Raw genomic sequence first — 16,335 nt, forward strand, 5'->3', positions numbered from 1 at the left:
TTAGCTAGAGGTGTGAGATTAAGACCTTTTCAAGTATTCACACAACCTCACGCACTTGTGACCTTCTAGATGTCCCCCACAAACCCATTGGAGCTTTTCAAAACCCCTCAGGGACATCTCATACCCACTTTTAAAAAAGTTTTTGGCTCACCTCTTGCCTGCCCCAACCGGTATTGCTCCCTCAGGCAGCTGCCATGTTAAACAACTATCACTGATTGTTTTTAGCAGTGCTCTGGAAATAGGCTTTTCTCACTGAAAAGTCTCTGAGTCAAATAAAGACAAGCCCAGAAAATGGGGCTTTTTAAAGGAATCTGCAGACCAGTCAACCATTGAAAATTCAATGGGAATGGGTCTTTTGGGGGAATTCCAAATAGATTATGGCTGCTAGGCTGCTGGTTTTCACAGCTACCATGGTTCTCATACTGGTGGCTTTCAAAGTTTCTGTGGATATTATGAGAGCAGGATGGGAATAATGCAAGTTCTAATGCCATAAATCTTGTTTCCTTTACTAAGATTCAGCCATTTTTTTTTCTTAACTAAATGATCTTCAGATTGTTGCAAGCCTTTGGTTAATTTCTAGACTACTGAAAAAGTTGATTTTGACCATTCTTGCCAGTGTTCTCAATGATTTTATGGATTTTTGGATGTCCTTACTGAAAACATTTCAAAAATGTTCTCCCCATGGCTTTTTACTTATAAACTAATTAAATTAAATAAAATGAGTCATTCAGTTCCTCACCCATGCTAGCATATTTTAAGTGCTCAACAACAAAAGGGCTAATAATGACTGTATTTTGATATTGCAGATACAGATGTTTGTATCATTGCCGAAAGTTCTTTTGAACAGGACCTAGAAGCAGGGTAGAATTCAAGATACCCTTGTTCATCCTTTTTGCCCTTCTAGGTCTGTCCCCCATAGCAACCACACTGGGGTGGACTCCCTGTGTACCTTTTCACCATTGGCTCGGAGACTGGACAGAGTTGCCATCTATTTGGAGTTCCTGAGGCTAACTAAAAATGGTACCCAGCTGCAGAACTTTACCCTGGACAGAAACAGTGTCCTTGTGGATGGTAAGGCTTCTTGGTCATTGGGGCAGGAGTGGGGGGTCCAACCTTCACATGTGGGGCCTTTCCTGGGAATCTGGAGATCTGGGGTTGAGTCAGCCTTAAACTTCTTTAGGCTGACAGGAGGTGGCATACCCCCCAGGCTTTATCCACCATTGAGGGAGAAGAAGGGACACCCAGTGGGATATTGGAGATTCTTGCCTTTTCAGAGATAGGTCTGTAACCTCAGGCTGGTCACTTCCCCTCTCTGGAATTCTGTTTCTCATCCAAGTACTGAAAGTCACATGGCCAGTGGTCAGTGAGGGACTCCAGCTCTGAGCTGTATGTGAACCAGACTTGACAAGCATAGGGGATGGACCTCTTTTCTCCCACGACAGGCTGTATAAAAAGAGGACCTGTATAAAAATGGACCTGACTTGGCCCATAGGCTGTAGTTTGCCAAGTTCTGCTCTGGATCAGCACCATGCAGTAGAACTTTCCACATGATGGGATGTTCTATATCTGTGCTGTCCAGTGTCATAGCCACATGTGACTATTGGGTACTTAAAGTCTGGCCATTATGACTGGCTTTTATAGTTACTGATTTTTAATGTTACCAAGGTACCAGATTTTTTATTTGATTTGATTAAAATTATTTTTAATTTAAGAAGCCACTTGTAGCTGCTCCATATTGGAAAGCACACCTGTAAGGAGTTGGCCAGGGAGAGGGTGTACAGTAGGGTGACCTGAAACTCTCCCCCATGCCTGATGGGTGTGTGTCTCTACGCTGGGGGTTTATGTTGCAGTTGTGATAACAAGAATAGGCAATTGGAAAGTATTAATTATTTGGTGTGAAATATAATTCATACTTGGGAGTGGTCATCAGAGAAGACTTCCTGGAAGAAATGACATTGTAGGTGAATCCTGGAAAATGAGTATAAAACAGCTTGGTAAAGGAGAAGGGGTGAATGTGTTTCTGGGCAGAAAAGAGAACATTTGAGTGGGAATTACAAATTTAGAACTGTCCCTTGGGCTTGCCATTCTCCCCCCAACCATCATAAGATAACCCAGCCCAATTTCAGTCCTCCTTGCCCAGAGGTATGAATTTGATTTAATTCATTACACTCCTGGAGTGAGATAATAGCCTTGGCTCATGTATCAAAGTGTCCTCATGTTTTAGAGAAAAATGTATGAACATCATGATTTTGCTTCAACATTTCAGTGAAAATATGAATGAAGCAAGGTTGACAAGTGCTGACAATTTTTTTTAAAGATTTTATTTATTTATTCGACAGAGATAGAGACAGCCAGCGAGAGAGGGAACACAAGCAGGGGGAGTAGGAAAGGAAGAAACAGGCTCATAGCGGAGGAGCCTGATGTGGGGCTCGATCCCATAACGCCGGGATCACGCCCTGAGCTGAAGGCAGACGCTTTAACCGCTGTGCCACCCAGGCGCCCCTATAAGTGCTGACAATTTATACATTGGATGAAATAGTTTTAATTGGGTGAAATATACATTGTTAAGTCTAGATGATGTATGTTTTGATATTGTTGAAAAGTTTTATTTAAAAAGCATAAAAACAAAACCAAAAAAAGCATAAAACACACTCACATGTATTCTCCATTTCATTCACTTCCAGGGTATTCTCCCAACAGAAATGATGTCTTGACTGAGAATTCTGGTAAGCCTCAAAGAACCCCCAGCCCAAGATGGGGAAGGAATGTCTTGATGCTGTAGCTAGTCAAAGAAAACCATGTACCCAGAGTCTTGATAATGATGAAAGCTGGACAACCCATGTCAGGGACTGTTAGGCACAGCGCAGGGAGAGCAGGAGCCCTAGGGGAATGACAGGAAGTGACTCACACCAGCACTTGTCTCCCCAGACCTCCCTTTCTGGGCCATCATCCTTATCTGCTTGGCGGGACTCTTGGTACTCATCACATGCCTGATCTGCTGCTTCCTGGTAAGTAAGGAGGGTTGCTTGTCTTTTTACTATTGGGTTATAAGAGTTCTTTATCTTTTATAAATATATGTCCTTTGCTGGGAGTATGTTTTATGAATTTTTCTCACAGTTTGTGTGTATCTTGCTTTTTCCTTTTTTTTAAATTATTTTTTAAAGATTTATTTATTTGAGAGAAAAAGAGTATGAGCAGATGGAGGGGCAGAGGGAGAGGGAGAGAGAGAATCCTCAAGCAGACTCCCCACAGAACGCAGAGCCTGATGTGAGGCTCAATCCTAGGACCCTGAGATCATGACCTGAGCTGAAATCAAGAGTCGGCCTCTTAACCGACTGAGTCACCCAATGCCCCTTGCTTTTTCCTTCTTTTAAACAACATAAGTCTTAGGGAAATATAAGTGAAAGTCATAATGAGTTACTGTGACACAAGAAGACGGCTAAAATTAAAAAGATTGACTCTGACAAGTGGTGGTGAAGATGAGGAACTACCGGAACTCTCAAACAGTGCTCGTGAGAAATAGCATGGATGCATCTTTACAAGACCAGTGCTCTAACCCCTGAGCTATGGAGCCATGGATGCATCTTTAAAGGATACATATACCTACCCAGCCGTTCCACTCCTAGGAATTCATGCCAGAGAAATAAAAGAATAGAATAGAATAGAATAGAATAGAATAGAATAGAATAGAATAGAATAGAATAGAATAGAATCTATACAAAGACTTGTACCCAAATATTTATAATAACTTGATTTTACTAGCCAAAAACGGAAAACAACGCAGAGGTCCATCAACAGGTGAATGGATAAACAGACCGTGGTTAACCCCACAATGGAATACTAATTCAGCAATAAAAAGGAATGAATTATGAATACATGCACTGACATACACAAATCTCAAAATAATAATGTGGAGTGGAAGAAGCTAGATAACAGTGAGTCCATAGCGTATGATCCTGTTTATAAACAAATTGCAGAATACGAGCTGATCTGCAGGGAGAGCAATCAGATCGGGGGTTGCCTGGGAACGAGAATGTGTTTGCAAATGGCAGGGAAGGAGGAATTACAAAGGAGCATGAGGACACTTTTGGGGATGACAAGCATTCCTCGTCTTGTTTGTGATGGTTCACAAAGTCATAATCAAAACTTACGAAGCGTTCACTCTACGTGCATACAGTTCCTTGTACACTGTACACATTGTACACTGTGTGGAGGAGGAGGGAGGGGGCGGTTATGAATGGGATGTCGGAGAAAAGAGTAGAAAAACAGAGTTAAAGGGAAGAGAGACGAGAAAGGGATAAAAGAGGGACAAGGCATACATGAGAGAAAATGAAGTAGAAAAGGGTCGAGAGACACACAGGGGGCAGCAGGCACCTGCGGCTTTGGCCATCCCCCTCCCTGTGGTCCCAGGCCATTCTCATGCCCTCTCCTTGCCCTCACAGGTCACTGTCCGCCGGCGGAAGAAGGAGGGAGACTACGAGGTTCAGCAGCACAGCCTGGGCTATTACCTGCCGCACCCGGACCTGAGGAAGCTGCAGTGAGAGCTCCGCCTGGGGCTCCAGCGGAGCTTGGCTGGAACAGGAATAAACCACATTGGTCGGACACAGTCTCTGGGCCCTTCTTGACTTGGCCCCTGACTAGTTCACAGGGGGTCAACATGGAAGGTTTTCCCTTTCAGTGAGTCTTGAAGGACAACTGTCTTTTGGTTTCATGCCATTTCATCCCTCAGAAGCACCAGAACTGGCAAGAGACCCAGACATTGTCATCACGGAACATCAACATCCCACCTCAGTGCGAGGTTTCCCTTCCTCGAAACCGTAGAGCACACCTCCCCTTGGCTCTAGTGCCAGCCACCACACCCACGTCCGTTCCTCCATGTTTCCCCACCCCCAAAGTCCCCCTAACACGGTCTCATTCCCTGAAGCTCAGGTTCACCAGGACTTCCAGACCAGTCTGCCTCAGTGGCTCCTCTCCCTTCGTGGGTCCTCCAAGATGGGAAATGGTCCAAGAAGGAATGAGTGAGTCAGGAAGGACTTGGAGCTGAAATCACTAGGTATCCGGGAAGCCTCGGTGCCAGAGAAATCCCAAGGCTTGAGAGCCCTAATGTCTGCTTTGGATATAAAGATAAATAACACTCAGGGGGAAAGAAGAAATCGGAGGAGAAAGCGAGACCGTCTTTCTTCATCTTCCTCTGCACTGACTCCAGCTGTCTCCCGACAGAGGAGGGTCTCCCCAACAAGCAGCCCCAGATGAGCTAGGCACGAGGCAAGCTGTGCTGTCTTGCTTTGGGACTGTGGCAGTAATTGGCATGATCTCTACACATTTTGCAGACGACCACAGCTGAAGACACCCAAGGGCAGAGAAGTCACAGCAATGCCACCCATTCAGACTGACTTGGTGTGAGCTTCATATCCTCAGTCTTAAGCAGTCATTCGCTAGGAATGCCTTCTCTGGAGATTATAATAATGAGAACGAGAACTCTCATTGTTGACGCCTTAATATCTACTAAGCAGCATGAGTGGCAAACTTTCCCAGCTGCGCTCTCAATCTCCAGCCCCCACATGCATCGTCTCAGGTACCTCCCCCTCCTTGAGAGCTGTATTCCCGTTTTATAGCTGATGACATGGAGGCCCAGAAATACTAAATAACCAGGAAGCAAAAAAAAAAATTACTAAGAACCTAAATTAACACCTCACCACACCATCTGTCGAAGAAAAAGAGAAAAAGCTTCCTGAACTACAGACAGACTCAACGTTGACCTGCCAAAGGCCTTCAGTCAAAGACCCAGTCAACAATATACGTCAGGAAGCAGAAATGTGAACCCAGAAAAATGCAACCGGAGTCATGAGGGAAAGAAAAAATTCAGTGTATCTAAATCAGAATTAGTTTTAAAACGAGATGTTAAAACACATTCGAAAATTCCAGATGAGTGCCTCATGGAAGAATAGAGGAGAGAAGATTCAAATTTAAAATAACTCCTTTTTAGGGAAGATAGAAATGTTACAAATATTATTTTTTAATAACTCATTCTCAGATACTGATGAATCCATGAGACAAAAGTTAAGTAATGATGAAAAGGATTTGAATGTTACCACAGGCTGCTCAAGTAAGCTGACAATCGAATCCCAGTGAGCCATAGCTCAGTGGTAGATGAGTGATGCTGGAGGCGGTCTGTCTTGACATCGTGATCTCCAAAACGGCACATCAGTGTTCACGAGTCCAATTTCCAACACGTACAGATATTTTAAAAAGTGAGAAGTCTGTTATTCCCTTGTACTGAACTCTGAATTAGCATGCAACAAAGAACAGAAAAATAGAGACCTACCAACAGATATCTTCTTTGAGAACATAAAGAAAATACGATGTTGGAACCTATTGGAATATTAACACAAAAAGAATAGTCCATTTCAGCTAGGCGTGTTTCACCCTGTCTGTGAGGCCAGAACACTACATAATCCCGTGATTTTGGTCAGTCTCTGTTGACTTTAAAATACAGATAACATACAAAGGAAGGAAAGATAACAGTACAACATGGAAAGATCTCCTTTCTCTCCTTGCCAGAAACCCAGTCTTGCAGCTCAGAAAGATCACTGTCTCTGTTGTCTATGTCACACAGAATAATTTAATACAAGAAAGTACTGGTACATATTAAAGTTTTGAGGGCTCAGAGCGCAAAGACATAGTGGACACTGCAGAGAGACTAATAAAGTGCCGTGCCCCATGTCATCTGCGCTGGCTTCTCTTTTTTTTGGTGGTGTTTTTCGGGATGTCCTTCTTGGCCCCTCCTTGTCTCTGCCTCTCTAGCGAGTCTGTCTGCAGCCAGTGCCGTGGCCAACCTTTCTCTTGCTATCTTCACTTTCCTTTCCTGCTTCCTGATATCTTCCTCAGTCACCAGAAATTGTTTGCACAGGAGCTGTGGGATACCCAGACCAGCTCCTGGAATCTCCTTTGCCAAATCCGAAGACCCGGCAGGGGTGGGCGTGGGGCTGGAGTTCAGACCACCTGCAAGAACACCTGGCAGATATTCACCTGTGCGCCTAGGCGCAAGTTTTTGCAAGGCTTTGGCAAGATCCAGAGTGCTTAATGGTTCCCCTGTGCTGCTGCGGGCCTGGAGACCTTGCAGCCTCTTCTGCCAGCACACCTGTTGGGGTTTGTCCAGGGTTTCCTCCCAGTGATGGCATCTGACCTCATTGCCAGGGTGGGATGTGATTCTGGTAACTGGCCTCTTGAATATGTAACTGGACATCCTCAAAGGGATTGAGACACTTAAACGAGACTTTGGTTTGGATTGGTTTCCACAATCATGTTGCTTCTTCTGTGGAGTCCTGACCATCATACTTCTTTTCCTTTTACCCGATAAAAATAAATCATGAGATTGGATTAAAATGACAAGTGAAGGCTGCCTTAGCACCATTGTATCCGTTATCTTCCCTTCTACCTCTGAGGATAGATCTGACCTGGGTCCTGGGATGTCATCAAATAGACGGGTCAAAACTAGAAAGTTCAAGGTCAAAATTCAGGACCTACTCCAGATCATTTCTCCTTCACCATCTTGTAAGACCCTCTCTTTTATGATTTATTCGCACTTGTCCTTGTCACTCTCAACCATACAAATCCTGGCCTTCCTCCCCACCCCCAGACACACGGTGCCCAGTCTTTTTCTTAAATCTCCAGCCCCACCATCCTTCTGCGTTAGGTGACTATTCATTTGGTCAACCTGTTGACCACTTGGTTTTCATAGCTCTTTCAGAGCTTAAACCAATAGTGAAATTATCATCTACCCCACTCTTAACAACTCACTCCAATATCCCAGACGTTTACGTCAACTCACATGGTCATGGTCAAAATAAATAATTCAGAAAACATATTCACCCACCACAATTCCTGATTTTCAGTTTTCACTCAAACACTTACACAATAGTTACCTGTCCCTCAAGATTGGAGGTGATGCCAGATCACCATATCTTCACCTTACTTCCTCTCCTATTCCTAGCAATCCTGGATTCCATGGTCTATGATCTCAATAATTCCCTTGGAATAATTCAGAATTCCTTCACACTTATCGTATCTGCCTTGTAAAATTTCAAATCTGGAAGACCCTGGTTATCCACCATGCCACAGCTTCTGCTAATCTTAGGATAACTGCTGAGAAGAGCACACATACTTTGGTACCACTACAAATCCAAAATCATCTGCATCCACTGCAAAGCATCCATCATGCCTGGAAATTTTACTTTATTTTTACATGTTGGCATATTTATTCCGTGGCTTTACGCAAAGCTTGTTTCAAACATTCCCTCCTTTTCTTTTTACTTCATACACGTCCAAGATCCCTTAACTTGCCTGATATTTCACAGAGAAATGGCCCTTTATACTCCTCCCCGTTCATTGTGAATCACTGAGAAAAGGTCATCTACACCCTGTGCTCCTGGGGCCTCATCTTCAAGCACCTCCTCCGACCACCCCACTCTTGCCCCTGCTCTCCCCATTCTGTGGGTGCTTCCTTGATAAGGTCACAGTGACTCCTTTGTTACTAGACCCAGTAGGAACTTTTCAGTATTCAGATGACAAGATCTTTAAGGGGAACTCTTACAGGTAAGTTTGCAACGACTTAGATATGTGAATCCTGTTTGACATCTGTGAATAGTATACAGTCTAAATACAAAGCAGATACATCCGACAGAATTCAACTTACAAAATGAGACGGTGTTGTAAGTGGAAAGTGCTGGATTTCTGATACTCAGCGCACACGAAAATGTAAACTATCTCTGTTAATTTTTACATTGATTGCATGCACAGGTAAAAATATCTTGGTTATAATGTTTTAGAATATACTATTAAAATTCATTTCACACATTTGTGGTTTTTTGTTGTTTTTGTTTTTGTTTTTTTTAAAGATTTTATTTATTTATTTGACAGAGAGACAGCCAGCAAAAGAGGGAACACAAGCAGGGGGAGTGGGAGAGGAAGAAGCAGGCTCCTAGCGGAGGAGCCTGATGTGGGGCTTGATCCCAAGACTCTGGGATCACGCCCTGAGCCGGAGGCAGACGCTTAACAACTGCGCCACCCAGGCGCCCCACACATTTGTTTTTATCTTTTTAAGGTGGCTACTAAATTTTTAAAAATCCATATTACAGAGTGCTTAGCGGTCCTATTGACAGTACTGATCAAGCCGTGTGTAGAAATAGAGCCCAGAGCAAAATGTCTGGGAAAAACTTTCCCAAGGAGAGGAGTCTACCTCCACCCCATAGCAATATACAGCGCACACACACACACACACACACACACACACACACACACAGAAGACGCCCCACCATGACTTCTCAAATGCCATGAGGTTGCATTCCCACAGAGTCCAAACTGGACTTGATCTCAAGAGAGAAGTCAGAAGTCCATACAATTCATCGACTAGGAATGGCCAAACCAGAAACTATGCATAAAATTTTTTGTGAGTTGCCCATCATTGGCTTCTATCAAAAATTCAATTTGTTTGGGAAACTCTTTCAGGGACGGTCATGTTAAAAATACACAGTAAATGTAAATAATAATCACTCTAGCCAATAAATGAAAATGAGACGATAGAACGCAATATCATCATCAAATCACTGCTGGATTTGTGAGTCAGGGAACAGATGAGGTTGGATTAATGAGGACTCATCAGGCTGATTCTAATTGCACAGCCACGATATAGATATTACACTAACACTTCTCTAACATGGCAGCCCTCCCAACTGTTGAACCACCACGGCCCACCAACCAGACCAGCTGTTGCCGGCAAATCCCCTGGCTCCACCCCTCTGACAACACCTGGAGGATTTTCCCAACATCTCACTCTGCCATTGCATTCTTCCACCTGCTACAGGCCAAGGAAACATTTTCTCCAAGGTTCATGCTCTGTGTGTGTGCCAAGCTGTGGGGGTCACCCTTCTCTCCCAGGTAAAGAGAAGGATCAGCGTGCTGGCCTGGGAGCTGGAGGGATTGGACAAGGACTAGGATTTGCTGACACAGAGAAGGGACTCTATAGTGTACAGGGTTAGCAGGGTCCAAGAAGCCCCAGTAATTCCTGCGTAGAAGCAGAGAAGAGGATGCCAGACAAAGCAGGTATGTTCGGGTGTGATTTTACTTGAGAATATCAAGAGGACGTGTGTGACGTAGGTAATACATTCATAAATGTTGTTCATTCATATATCCATCCTTTGTTATGGAGTGCTTTCTACATACATCGAGGCACCGGCTCTTGCCCTCTGGAGCTTACAGTCCATGCCAGAAGAATTTATAAATTTTATTTGTAACATACAGATATAGCACTTGAGATATGTCAGATGTTCCAAGCCTTTTTCAAACATTTACTCCTTTAATAGCTCTCCATGACCTCACAAAGTAGGTGCCCTTGTTGTTATGCCAATGACAGATGGAGAAACTGAGGCACAGACAAGGTAAGTAATTTTCCCAAGGTCAAATATCTAATAAATGATAGAGCTGGAACCCAGACCTGTTTTGCGTGGTATTCTGTGCTCTGTTCCCTGCTTGTAATTCTCATCTCTGAGTTTATTCATCAGATACGTGTGTCACCAACCCACAGGTGTTGCAGATAGAAGCTCATGTACGCCTGGTGATGTCTAAAAGAAGTCGTTGCTAGCATGGATCCCACTGTGCAGGTTGGGAGACTGGAGAGGCCCCCAGTGGCGCAAAGGCTTTTCCAGGACAGGGAACTGACAGAGAAAAAAAGAGGACTGAACTCAGCTCTGTCCCTTCCAAGCTGGGACCCTGGTTACACTCCCAAGGAGTGGTGGGGCCGGCTGTGGTGGGTATTGGCATACAGTTACGGAGATGACACAGCCAAGTGGGGCTAGCAGTCAACAGGCTAGTGGAGGTTTTGGGTGGGTTTCAGTGAAGGAAGGGGCCCAGGAAATGGAATCTTGAAGAAGCAACCTCACTTCCTTGGTGACAGAACCCAACAGAATTCTGGTCACCAGACACCCACATTCTAGAGGCAGCCCCTCACCCAGCTCACCTGACCAGAGGTGCTCCACAGAGCAGCGTGTGGTCCCGTCATTTCCCCACTTTCCGAGGCTCTGGCCTCGGGAGAGCCAAGAGTGAGAACCCTATCAGTCGCTGCAGACATTGGCTCAGCCCTTATTTCTGGGCCTTTCTCGGCACAGGGTACCCTAAGGTAACACAGGGCAGCCCAGACAGGTCAGGCCAGGCCACAACCGTGATCCCGCCAGGGCAGCCCCACGCTCTTTCCCCCTTCCTGTGTGTGTGGAGGGAAAGGGGGTACGGCAGGAAACGGGAGGGGGTGCCTTCCTGGGCAGGAGCAGGTTGCCAGGTGTGGGAAACCTGGCACTCTGTCACGTGCATCCCCCAGCTCATGGCTGGCAGGATGGGAAGGTGAGTTCTGGGTACCAAGCACCTCCACCCCCATTCCAACGCTTGAGGTGTCATCTCGTTCCCTCCCTGGCTGGAGGTCTATGCAGATGCTCCTCTGTGCTGGGTCTTGGGAGCAAACTGAGGGTCCTCATTTCCTCCTGTGGTTTTGTCCAAGCAGGTGCCTGAAGCCTCCTCCCCAGTTACTCTTTAAGAGCTTTGTGGATTAAAATGGGTCCCAGGGGAAATAGGCATTCAGGTTTTATCTCTTAAGTCTCCATCACATTTTTAGGCTTTCGAACAATAAACCACTCAGATATATAACATTATATGTTTATTCATTCAGATATTAGAAAACAATCAAAACTGTTTTACCTCTATTTATCAAGGGATTTTCCCCTCCCTTTTTAAGAGTCCCTGTCTACACCCACCCTCAGCCATCGAGACTCACAGTTGGTCTTCCATCTCGGATTAATGCTACCCTTGAGGATTTCCTGCTGTATCTAGCTACGTCTTCCACCACTGAATACACGGTAAGTATGTCCGCTACTGCTTCAGCCACTCTTCTGCCCCTGAAAACTCATCTCCTAACTAAGACCTTTTCAGACCACCCTTTATGTACCTTCTATGTTTTGTTTTGTCAACTGACAGTATAAAGATTCATATTTCGGTCAAATATCTAAGTTATACATGCTTTTGCCATGGTGTACTTGAACTATTTTAGAAAAGTTTTTAAATTTAAATTTTAGCTTTAAAACTTTCTCTGAATGCAGACATCAGCCAAATTTTAAAAGACGTAATATATTCTCCTTAATTTTAAATAATCATTTTCCAACTTAGTTGAAATGCTGAATTTATCAAAAACTAAACTGCCATATATACAAGGGTTTTCTTCTGGAACCTCCATATCCTTCTTCAATTTGTTGGGGTTTTTCCTTCCATACCAAATTGTAGAGAATGTTGTGGTATATTACTTTTTCCATATCCTCCCTTGTTGTTCATTCCCCCCAGCCCCGCTCCTGCCAAAAAAAGTTCTTCTTTCTCTTTGAAAAATTTCACTTCCAGGGCGCCTGGGTGGCTCACTCAGTTAAGTGTCCAACTCTTGATTTTGGCTCAGGTCATGATCTCAGGGTCTGGGATACAGCCCCTCCTCAAGCCCGGTGTGGGGCTCTGAGTTCAGCAGGGAGTCTGCTTGAAGGTTCTCTCCCTCTGTCCCACCCCAACCCATGTGCGTGTGCCCTCTCTCTCTGTTTCCGTCTCTCTCTCTTAAATAAATAAATAAACCTTTAAGAAAAAAGAAAAAGAAAAGAAAAATTTCACTTCCTTGTGAATTTGAGAAACAACATCTTCATCTAAAAATTACATTATGGTTCTATTCTAACTTTATTACATTGAATCAAATATTTGGGGTGAAAATGAATTCTTTACAATATTGTAAACCATTGATAAATACAGTTTATTTAATCACGGGCTTTATTTCCTTTTTAATGTTTTATCATTTTTTCATATTATCTATTGCATTTGTTTTAGAATTTATTGACATTATTATTGTCATTGCTTTGAGTATATGTGCTGCCAAACAGAGCACTACCAATTGCTTTGAGTTTATTTTCCTCTTCTTTTTAAAATTTCTTGAGGTGGTAGCTTAGATTAATGATTTCCGACATTTCCTCTTTTCTAATGTAAGCGTTTCGTTCTATAAATTTCCCTCTGGGGACTGCATCATCTGCATGCCACAAATTTTGATATGTTGTATTATTTTCATCTTTTTTAAAATTTATTTATTTATTTTTTAAAGATTTTATTTATTTATTCAACAGGATAGAGACAGCCAGCGAGAGAGGGAACACAAGCAGGGGGAGTGGGAGAGGAAGAAGCAGGCTCCTAGCGGAGGAGCCCGATGTGGGGCTCGATCCCACAACGCCGGGATCACGCCCTGTGCCGAAGGCAGACGCTCAACTGCTGTGCCACCCAGGCGCCCCTTTTTTAAAATTTAAATTCAATTAGCCAAGGTATAGTACATCATTAGTTTTTGATATAATGTTCAGTGGTTCATTAGTTGAATATAACACACAGTGCTCATCATATCACATGCCCTTTTTAATTCCCATCACCCAGTTACCCCATCCCTCCAACTACCCCCTTTCCACAACCTTCCAGTTTGTTTCCCAGAGTCAAGAGTCTCATACGGTTCATCTCCCTCTCTGATTTCTTCCCATTCAGTTTTCCCCCCTTACCCTATGGTCCTCAGTGCTATTCCTTATGTTCCACATATGAGTGAAACTCTATGATAATTGTGTCTCGCGGATTGACTTATTTCACTTAGCATAATACCCTCCAGTTCCATCCATGTCGATGTAATTTCATCTTTTTTAGAATTTCATTTGGGAGTGTCTATTGAACCATAAATTATTTATAAATGGGTTGATTAATTTCCAGTTATTTGGAGACTCTTTTGTTACCTTTATGTTGTTGATTTAAGGATGGTTCTATTATGGTCAGAGAATACACCCTGTATGATTTCTATTTATTTCAGCTTGTTGACATCTCTTTTATGACCCAGTATGGGTGGATGTTCCATGGGAACCTGATAAGAATGTGTATCAGCTGTTGTTGGATGTAGCGTCCTGTAAATGTCATTGAGTGTTCTACAAACGTTAAGTGGATACTGATATTTAATGACATTGTTCAGTTCTATATCTTTGGTGACTTTTTGTCTAGTAGTGCCATAAATTTCTGAGGGGGATGTTGAAGTCCCCGATTATAATTTTGGATCCCTCTATTTTCCCTTCCAGTTACTTTCTGTTTTAGATTCTGATTTAATTATGAACATTTTCAAGGATACAGCAATTGAAAGAACTTCACAGGGACTCCCTGCATACTCACCCCATAGATTTTACCATTTTAATGTTTTGCTATGCTTGTTTGTTTAGCATATAGCTATCATCTAGCATCAATAAAACCATCCTATGTTTTGATACACTTCTCTCTTTCTCTTTTTCCAGCTTTATTAAGAGACGGTTGATGAGCAAAAATTGTAATATTTAGGTTGTACAATGTGGTATCTTTTTTTATAGTGTACAATGTGATGACACATCGGTTTTTGATTCACATATTTTGATTCTCTGTTGTAATCACTCTCCTCTTGGTGGAATGATTCTTTTACCGTCAAGTGATTCTCTTGTCCCTAGTAATTTTCTTTGATCTGAAATTTACTTTTGGCATGTTCTTTCCCCAGTTCCTTCCTCTCCAAGATCCTCTCTCTGTCTTTAATTCAGAGAATAAGGGATGCCACGTGCCACCACTGGAAGGGAATGGAAGTTCAGAGTCTCATTCCATCTCCACTGACAATATGCTAGCTGGGAAAGGGAGTACAACCCTTGGTTGCCTGCTGATAGCACTTGGTTGGGCAGGGAAGGAGTGAATGACCAGACTTCCTACTCATTCTCCCCTGACACTGATCCAGCAGGCTATCTTTTACCACACCAGTGGGAGACAAAGAAACAGACTCCCAGCTCTGTGTCCACTGACGCTGCAGTGGAATAGGAAAGCACCCACCTGGGATGCCTGCTGTTGCCCAGCGAATGGCAAGAGTCCTGGTGTCTGGCTTCCTCTTTGTTGGTGCTGCTCGTGGGACAGAAAAGTGTCTTCCTGGGGCATTTGCTGCCGCTGAATCAGGGAGTCAGTAGAGACCAAGTCAGCGGTAAGAAAGTGCCTGCCTGGGCTGCCTGAGCTGATGGTAAGAAATAGGTGTCTATACTCCCCGCTCAGTTCCCACTGACAGCACAGAGTTTGAGTAGGGTAGGGTGGGCATGGCAAAAAAGTGTTTCTGTCCTGCTGAGTTTCCCATGACCTGACCCTTTAGCCAGAAAGAATACGCTTGTCTAAGGGCTCTTATTTTGCCTGGGTCTCTTGATGATTCCAAGTTGCAGGTATCTATGGCGATCAGAATTGTGTAAATAGGAAATTTTAATAAAATGTAAGGAACTTGTTGCTGTGTCATTCCTCGAGTGCTGAGGTCTTTAGCCAGTCCACCTCCCTCTTTCTATCTTTTAGTCTTCATACAATTATTTGTTGAATTATTTCCAAGGCTTTAGATTATGTTTAGCAGGAAGAAACAGGGAAAAGTGAGTCTATACCATCTCGTCCCAAACCATGAGCCACATTTTTTTCCTTTACTATTTGGGTATTTTTTCTTCCCCTCCCCCCCGATTTGGGTATTAAGTTTTTGCTTCCTATTTTTCATGTTTTGTTGATCTAAAAAGGAGTTCTTTTTATCTATTGTATTTTCGACGTGTTATCCTCAGGTGTAAAATCTTCTTATCCATCTGTTTTGTACGCAGTCACCATGATGTGCTTACTGATTATAAGTCAAATTGTGATGGGGCACTGGGGCGGCTTGGTCGGTTAAGCGTCTGGCTCTTGATTTTGGGTCAGGTCATGATCTCAGGGTCGTGAAATTGAGCCCTGTGTGGGGCTCAGTGCTCAGCAGGGAGTCTGCTTGAGATTCTCTCTCTATGCCCCTCCCCCCCTTGTGCACTCTCTCTAAAAGAATAAATAAAAATTAATAAAATGAAAATCAAATTGGGAGTAGAACCCCTAGGATTTCCTGGGCAGATGATTTTGTCATTAGGAACATTAATGATGCTGCAGATATCCTTGTCCTGGTCTCATATAGTTTGGGAGTTGTTCCAGTCCTTAACCGTTAGTGATTGTTATGGGCTCAAATGTGCACCACCCCCTTCCTCCACAATTCCTATGTTGAAGCCCTAACTCCCAGTATCTCAGAGTGTGACTGTATTTGACGATAAGGTCTTTATAGAGGTAATTAAGGTAAAATGGGGTCAACAGGGCAGACCCTTACCCAAATGACTGGCATCTTTATAAGAAGAGGAAGTATCTTCCTAGATGTGAGGCAGAGAGCAGAAAAATCATAAAGTGATTGCTATACTTAACTATATCCAAAGA

The 16,335-nt window shown here is 43.4% G+C and overlaps 2 protein-coding genes across 2 annotated transcripts in view; one reads left to right on the top strand and one right to left on the bottom strand.

Annotated features, from left to right (window-relative positions):
- LOC103676324 (mucin-16) overlaps positions 1–4,541 on the top strand; it is a 92,802-nt gene extending 88,261 nt beyond the window's left edge. The window contains 4 exon segments of the mRNA XM_040628278.1: positions 905–1,071; positions 2,685–2,726; positions 2,929–3,008; positions 4,443–4,541. Of these exon segments, the coding sequence (XP_040484212.1) occupies positions 905–1,071; positions 2,685–2,726; positions 2,929–3,008; positions 4,443–4,541 (388 nt within the window).
- A 2,135-nt stretch (positions 4,542–6,676) lies between these two features.
- MBD3L1 (methyl-CpG binding domain protein 3 like 1) lies at positions 6,677–7,333 on the bottom strand. The gene has a single exon (XM_008705481.2). It carries the CDS (start codon positions 7,331–7,333, stop codon positions 6,701–6,703), a length of 633 nt encoding a protein of 210 aa, XP_008703703.1. The 3' UTR covers positions 6,677–6,700.
- Positions 7,334–16,335: the final 9,002 nt, after the last annotated feature.

This window comes from Ursus maritimus, unplaced genomic scaffold (assembly GCF_017311325.1).
Source record: "Ursus maritimus isolate PB19 unplaced genomic scaffold, ASM1731132v1 scaffold_14, whole genome shotgun sequence".
Classification (NCBI taxonomy): Eukaryota; Metazoa; Chordata; class Mammalia; order Carnivora; family Ursidae; genus Ursus; species Ursus maritimus.